Source organism: Parambassis ranga, unplaced genomic scaffold (assembly GCF_900634625.1).
Source record: "Parambassis ranga unplaced genomic scaffold, fParRan2.1 scaffold_24_arrow_ctg1, whole genome shotgun sequence".
Classification (NCBI taxonomy): Eukaryota; Metazoa; Chordata; class Actinopteri; family Ambassidae; genus Parambassis; species Parambassis ranga.
The window spans coordinates 3147464-3155780 of record NW_021144797.1 but is presented as its reverse complement, the minus strand read 5'-3'; the positions used below and the strand labels follow the sequence as shown (position 1 = coordinate 3155780).

At 43.0% G+C, this 8317-nt stretch overlaps 1 protein-coding gene across 1 annotated transcript; it reads right to left on the bottom strand.

Annotated features, from left to right (window-relative positions):
* Positions 1-391: 391 nt before the first annotated feature.
* On the bottom strand, positions 392-5274 carry LOC114430587 (kelch-like protein 10; the record flags this gene model as incomplete). Its single annotated transcript, XM_028398663.1, has 4 exons — positions 4801-5274; positions 1065-1649; positions 794-943; positions 392-676 (listed from the first exon to the last, which is right to left on the bottom strand). Coding segments are annotated over exons 1-4 (1437 nt in total), but the record flags the coding sequence as incomplete, so codon positions are not given.
* Between the last annotated feature and the right edge of the window lie 3043 nt (positions 5275-8317).

The window sequence follows — 8317 nt, the reverse complement described above, 5'->3', positions numbered from 1 at the left end:
CAAACTTTGAAAATTGTTTCATGATGTTCAATCAGATAACTGATCCCCACATAAATAGTAGCGTTTTAATGGTACACTCCTTTTACCAAGGAGAAAGTGCTTCATTTTATAATTCAAAGGTAATTGACACTAAGTGAGAGAGAGCTCATGGTCCCAAACAGTACCATACTGTATGGTGGATGGGACAGGTCTAGTAATCCAGATGTGTACAGCATAACTGCGAGCCTAAAACATACATGCAGACTGCAAAAGAGTGGAATAAACAGATGATATACATTTACAGCCGGGTACTGTGACAGTATTGTTACATCGCTTTATACATTTATTCATTCATTCATTCATATTTATACAAGATTTACAGAAATCACGAATCACAAGGGATGGTGTAGTCTGCCATGTTGGGAAGACCAGAAAGTACACAGCAGCTCAGAGCATGGCGGCTGACGTCCATGTCGCAGGCCTGAGACCACTCATTCTTCTCAGTGTCATAGTACTCAACATTAGAGGTGGCGTTGAAGCGACTGAAGCCCCCGACAACAAAAAGGCGGTCCTCAACTACTTCGATGCCAAAGCTGCAGCGGGGGGTCATCATGGAGGACACGTTGTGCCAGGTGTTGGTGTGAGGGTTGTAGACCTCAGCGGTCTGCAGACAGCCTGTTCCATCAGAGCCACCAACCTTTGGAGTCAAAGATGAGAAGAAGATGCATCACTTATCAATTCAATTGTCACATAAAAAACTAGCTGCTTTAAACCGCTGATAAAAGCTGGTCATACATTTCTTTCATGCACTTACGGCATAAACATGGTTGTTGTATGCAATGACTCCTAGTCCACTGCGCTGGCTGCTCATGGGAGAGATCAGGGTCCACTGGTTGGTCTCTTGGTTGTAGCACTCTGCTGTTTGCAGGCGCTCATTGCCGTCATATCCACCACATATGTAGATCTGAATACAAAAGAGGGGGGGGAACAATAAGAAATTGTCATCTTTGTTGGCTCAAACTGGCAGCAGTGTTTTGTAAACAAATCTTTCTGTTCTCTGGTATGTTCCATTGTGTTCCACCCACCTTGCCGTTGAGTGCTGTGCAGCTGGCGTCGCTCCTCTGCTCATGCATGGGTGCAATTTGAAGCCACTGGTTGGTTTCTGGCTGGTAGAACTCAGCACTGCTGAGATGTGTGCGCCCATCATAGCCTCCCATGGCGTAGATGCACCAATTCAGCACAGTCACGCTCACATAACCGCGGCGATAGTGCATCGGTGCCACCTCTTGCCATGTCTGTGCGCTCAGGTCAAACCTGCGCACACTATTGGTGGGTTTGAACACCTGGTCAATGCCACCAACACAGTAGACATACCCACCGAGGTAGGCTGCACCATGATAGGCGCGAGGAACCTCAGAAAGGTTTGTTATGTTCATCCAGTGATTTGCACGGACGTCAAATGCCTCGATTACGTTAGTTAGATCCATGCTGCTGCTCCAGCCTCCAATGGCCAATAGGATGGCAGAAGGCAGACGAGGCCGACCAAGGATTCTGTCTATGCATTCGATGACCTCAGAGACCATGGCCTGGCACCTCAAGTTGTCCGTCACCAGCTTATTGGAGAGCACATGACTCTGTATGTACTCTGTAGGCATCATGCTCAGCCTGACCTACAACAATACAGAGAAAAAAAGGGGATATAACTTAACAGTCTGTGTCAGAATAAATAAAAATTCATAAAAAATCATGGTTCCAAAGAAAGAACATCACAATAAATAAAACAGGTAATAAAACAATAAAACAATGGTCAGTTATTTGAAATGCTATTAGCAACCAGAACAAACAAGGTCTTCATTCTCTTTGTTCTACATCGTGGCAGTCAGTCAGGATCAGTGGTGGAAAATAACTAAGTATTTTTACTTTGTTACTGTACTTGAGTACATTTGTAAGTATTTATACTTTACTTAAATAAAAATAATATCGCATACTTTATACTTTTACTCCATGTTGCAGCTGTTGCCTGTACTTTCTACTCCACTACATTTCTACAGTGCCTGTAGTTACTTGTTACATGTGATGAACACAGTGCTGGACTGATGTGAGGTCAGATTCTGCATGGAGGTGGTGTCACGCTGCCAGCTGTGTTTCCATAATGAGCCTCAGTCATGATGCCGGTGCTCTGGCTCAGTTAGCTAACTAGTTAGCTGCTGTCTGCTAACACAGGTCCATCCATTAATGTATGATTAACATGAACCATAACATGAATCTACAGCAGGAACACTGACACAGTAAAAATGTGAATGCCTGTTTTTTATTAGCAGCCTCTCTGTTCACTTGATGCCCACAGCCTGCCTCATGACACACAGACTTGTCCATAGCTGCTTCTGGACTGAACATGTACATTAACTACACATGGTCCATTTTAATTTAAGATGATTTCTTTGATTATTTTAACCTGTTCAGATCCTTTGCAATGGAAATCAATAATACATATTCAGTGTGTGAGTACTTTTACTTTTGTCAATGTCAATGTCAATGTCAGTTTTATTTATATAGCACATTTATAAGGGCGTCGCCCACCAAAGTGCTTAACATTAAAATACATAAAATAAACTCAAACTGATAAAATACATAAAAGAAGCAAACTGCAGTAAAATACAATAAAACAAAGATACAATCATAAAACATAAAATCCCCAAGAGCTGCCAATACTCAGGCAAAGGCCAAGGTGAACAAGTAAGTCTTAAGTAGAGATTTAAAAGTGGTGAGGCCATTTGCCGACCGCACAGCTAGAGGCAGAGCGTTCCACAGAGTGGGAGCCACGACTGAGAAGGCCCGGTCACCTCTAGTTTTTAAAAGAGATCGGGGGATCTCCAGAGCCATTTGGTTAGCAGACCTAAGAGCTCTGGAGGGCCAATGCAATACCAAGAGGTCTGATAAATAATCCGGGGCCAGCCCATGCAAGCACTTAATTCTGTGCTTCACCGGTAGCCAGTGAAGTGAGGAAAGCACTGGCGTGATATGCTCGCGCTTGTTTGTCCTGGTGAGAAGGCGAGCCGCTGCGTTTTGGACCAGCTGCAGATGGTGAAGCTCTGACTGTCCAATTCCAATATATAGGGAGTTACAGTAGTCTAAGCAAGAGGTTAGAAAAGCGTGGATGACTTTCTCTAAGTCACTCTGACTAAGGTATGGCTTTACCTTAGCAATAAGCCTTAGTTGAAAGAAACTAGCCTTGACCACTGAGCTCACCTGCTTGTCCAATTTAAAAGCACCATCTACAATCACCCCGAGATTCCTTGCATGAGTTTGTATGTGTGGCGCTAGTGGGCCAAGGGAGCTGGCAAAGACCTTGACTAGGTCGGGGCGACCAAACAAGACAACCTCAGTTTTGTTTTCGTTTAATTTTAGTAAGTTTAGGTCCATCCATTTCTTAATATCACTCATGCAGTTTAGCAGTGATTGGAGGGAATCTTTGGCAGAAACTCTAAGCGGCAAATACACCTGCACGTCGTTAGCAAATCAATGGAAGGGGATGCTGTGATTCCTGAATATGGACCCCAGGGGTAGCATGTAGAGTGTCACGACCTGGTGTTTCTTTATGGTTTTGTTTTCCTTGTTTTGGGTTTTTAGTTTAATCTGTGCTTAGTTATTGTTATTTTCCTGTAGTTCTGGTGTTTTGTTTCCTTGGGTTTGTGTTTAGTTGTCTAGTCTTGTCTTGTGTTTCCTGTTTTACTTTGGTAGCTCTGTCCTCCCTGTGTATTGTCTTGAGTTTTGCTTCCTGTGTTTTCCCTCCTTGTTGATTACCTGCCCTGCCCTCATGTGTGTCGTTGTCTTCCCTGGCCCTTGTGTATTTAGTCTTTGTCTTCCCTGCACTCTCTGCCAGTTTGTCTCTCCGTCACTCCTGGGGTTTGTTCTCGTCGCTCACAGATGTCTGGACACTTAGCCACAGTCTTGTCTCCAGGTTATGCCATGCCATGTGTTTTGACATTGTTAGCCTTTTACCTGGTTTTTGACCTAGTCTTGCCTCAGGATCTAGTTTATTCTTGTTTTTGCCATGCCATGTCGTTTTTCCACTATTAGTGTGAATTTTAGTTTTGGACCTTTTGCTTTGTGCCCTCCTGGCCTGCAATAAAAGACTGCTTTTGATTTTTAAACCGCTCAGCATTCTGCACCTGTGTCCTCCCACACCACAAACCCTGACATAGAGAGAGAACAACAGCGGGCCCAGAACCGACCCCTGGGGCACCCCGGACTACTTTTAATACTTTAAGTACATTTAAAAGTACTTAAGACCTTTACTTAAGTAGGATTGTTGATTTAGCATTTGTACTTTTACTTAAGTACCAAGCTACAGTACTTCCACCACCACTGGTCAGATTGACTGAGCCCTCTTTGAAGTCTTATCTTTAATATATTTTTTTCATTCCTCTCATTACTCTCCTCCCTTCATCTGTCATAGTATCATTATCAGCTTATTGATTGTCTGAGTTGCATTAACCTGCACACAAAGCTTATGCAAATAGCCAGCATTTCATGTATATGTTCCTTATTAGTTTATGTACTTGTACTACTAATAATAAATGATTATAAATGCTTGTGCCAGCGCCCAGCTTTAACAGGAGGTTTAGTAACTTTTGTTTGGTTTTCTTATATTTTAATTTCTTGCTCTTTCATAGGTAGGTTGTCACACCACAAATGCTTGGTAAGGTTTTGGAAAAGATGATGATTTGCATAAATTCTCCTCCATTTTCAGAGTCACCCAGAAGACCAGCATGCACATTAACCTATAAAGTGAAAATTATAATGTATAATATAAAGTACCTTTGGCAAGAGAAGATCTGCGTATCCTTCTCGTTCCTGAGGGTCATGTGTGATCCACCGAATGATGGCCTCAAACACAGCTGCCTCCTGTCTCACATTGAGGTCATCACTGCTGATGATGTCACTGACATCCTGGGCCGAGAGCTGCAGGAACTCTTCGCTGAAAACCACTTCCTCAAAGTGACTGAGGACATAGTGGAAAGCCTTGAGGTGCAGTTCAGGAGTGTGGTAGGTTTTTGTGAACTGCCAGATGCTGATGCAGTTGTCTGGGCAGAGCGTCTTTTCAAAAAAGTTGCAGCATATTTGCACCAGCTCCACTATATTGAGGTAATCAGCTGCCATGAAAAGCCTCCGTGCATTGGACTCTGTCACGTTAACAGAGCCGGTGTATGCAAACTCAATGATGAGCTCCATCATGTCTGAGGATAGGTCAGGAATAGTGACTTTCTTGTCAGGTTCAGACCAGCATGTGAAGAGAGCTCTGGATGACACAGAAAAAATTCCACAACATTATACACCACTTTGATGCATTTCAGTTTTTAAAACAGATACTAAAATTAGTCACTAAGTCACTGGTGGATTTATGGATAACTTTATTCAACAGTCTAGTTAAAGGTCTAAATCTTGAGCCTATAGAGCAGGGGTGGGCAATTATTTTTTTGCGAGGGCCACATAGACTTCCATTAGAAAAGCAAAGGGCCACAAAAACATACAAAAACATCTGAAGCTGAAGGTTTTTATTTCACTATATGAAGTCAACACTGACCTCATATATCAGCCTGTTCTTGTTTTGTAAAATGACATTTTCTGGTAAAATAAAGGTTCAAATAAATAATGTGATTTAACCACATAAATACATTAATAGCATAAATACTATAATCAGATATATGGAACTACTAAAGGCAACTAACTGATTAATAAAACAGCTTTTGATGTTATTATTCATATGTGACTATTGTCATATGACGTAGTTTATCTCAACCGCAACCGCGTTTCACCTTAAATCACCTATAATGTTTGCTGCGTTACCAGCTCTGTCTGTGCTGAGTTAGGGTGCGATGTTCCATTATCAAGAACGTTGGTCGTCTTCTCTGTGAACATATCTGCGCTTATGTGTGTACGTGTGTGTGAACGCGGACGGGAGGGAGAGAGAGAGTTGCGCGGAGTTGAATGAATGGAAAGATAGCGATATTATAAAGTCGCATTGGCGGAAAAAAGGCTCAGAATCACTGTGTGGCGGAGGGAGTTGATGATGTGAACTGGTCTGTGTGTTTACTGCTCTCTCCTCTGTCCTCTGTGTGTGTCCAGGTCCACTGAGTGTTGCTGGTTGTATGTTGAAAAACACTCCGCACAGAGCAGAGCAGCACAGATGATGTAAAGATATTTTTACAGAAGAAAACCATTAGAGTTAAAACTAATTTTAAAAACAATCCCAAAGCTCTGAAAGTTGGACAAGGTCTGAGCTTTTTAAGAGCAGATGACGATGTCGGCTGCAGCACCGCGGTAACATCTGAATGCGCCGTGGCGTTTCTTCTCGCTTTACCGTACATTTCAGCATAGTCGCGCAGCATTTTTAAAGTGTACACAGCGCGACCGTGTCTCTACAAAAAGTAGATGGGATGAAGCAGTACAGCAGCGTGGAAGAGACAAGGAGGGTTGGAAAGACGTTATCGGTAATGCCGTGCTGACAGCTGACTTTTGATGCCTTCTTTTTTTTTTATTGTGTGTACGAGTCCGCGGGCCGCATTGAAGACGCAAGCGGGCCGGATGTGGCCCGCGGGCCGTACTTTGCCCAGGTCTGCTATAGAGGGAGAAATCACTATTAGATGCTTTAATGTCAACATGTCAAACATGTCCTATCATCCAAGTCCCACCTGGGGCCAGCAGATTAACACACGCTTGTTCACCGGTTGTTTTTGTCATGTTCAATCATTAAGGACTGCTGCTGCTTTCTTTATGAGGTCAGGCTGACAACATTTTCCCCAGCAGTTGACTAGTCATCACAACATCAGCAAACACACTGAAACACTGTAAGCTATAAAAACAAGATTGCAGTGAATAATCTCCAACACTCACATCATATACTACAACAAATCATTGTCTTTGTCTCCCTATGTAAAGGTTACTAACACATTCATTTAAAATTAAGATAATCACTTCACCTGAAGTAAGGGGTGCAGTTCGCCAAGATGACTTTGTGGATATTAAACTCAATCTCCTCCACTCTGATGACGGCATCACAGAAAAGCTCCTGGTCAAGGAGATCCTTGTAAACTAATTCCCCATCTTTTTGAGTCATGTTGACTTTGCAGACTTTATATTTTCTCTGTGTTTGTTGCCTGTCTCCTCTCAGTATGTAACAGAACTTCAAAGACACACTGTGAATGGAACTCTTGTCATCAAAGCACTTCACATCACCATGGAGACATGTATACATGTTTACATTTACACTACCCATCATGCATTGCATTTGTGTTTTTAGTTGATTAGTTTGATTGCTGTTGCTAGGCAATCAAAGAATTGTTCTTCACCCTCTTTCTTCTTTTTATTCTTCCGTACGTTTTTTGGCGGAGTGTATCTTCAGCATACATTTATTGATTTCATTCAACTATCAAATTGTTCATCTCACAGCGGATATTCCGGGTCAAGTTTTTTTTACAAAAGTGTGATTTTTCAAATATTAAGCAATTTCTGCCTTATTTTAACATGGGAGTCTATGGAGGAGCCTTCAAAACCACCTTCAACTTTGACATGTAACTAGTTCCACATGCTTTCAGCTACAGAAACTGTTCAAACATCATTCTGTTCAGCTCTTAGAGGGCTGTTAAACTTTGCATTTGATGTTTTCTTTTCAAAATATTAATAAAAAAAAGCCATTTAACATTGAAGTCTATGAGAGAGCCCTTCAACAAGTTCATCTGCCAAATGTATCTCCTCCTACAAATTTCAAGCTACTCCATTTAGTAGTGTAATAGACAGTGCGGGTCGGCAGAAACACATCCAGCACCATCACAAATGAACACCGGGGCTCCACAAGGATGTGTGCTGAGCCCCCTCCTCTTCACTCTGCTGACCCATGACTGCACGCCAACACACAACTCCAACATCTTTGTGAAGTTTGCGGACGACACAACTGTGGTGGGTCTCATCTCCTGTGGAGATGAAACAAACTACAGAAATGAGGTGCACCTTCTGGCTGAGTGGTGCAGAGACCACAACCTCTCCCTGAATGTGGAGAAGACAAAGGAGATGGTTGTGGACTACAGGAGAGCACACAGTCGGCACACCCCTCTGACCGTCGACGGTGCTGCTGTGGAGCAGGTGAGCAGCACCAAGTTCCTGGGTGTGCACATCACTGAGGACCTCTCCTGGACTAACAACACTGCATCCCTGACCAAGAAGGCACAGCAGCGCCTCTACTTCCTCCGCAAGCTCAAAAGAGCCAGAGCCCCTCCCTCCATTCTGTGCACCTGCTACAGAGGGGCTGTTGAGAGCATCCTGTCCATACCATCACTGT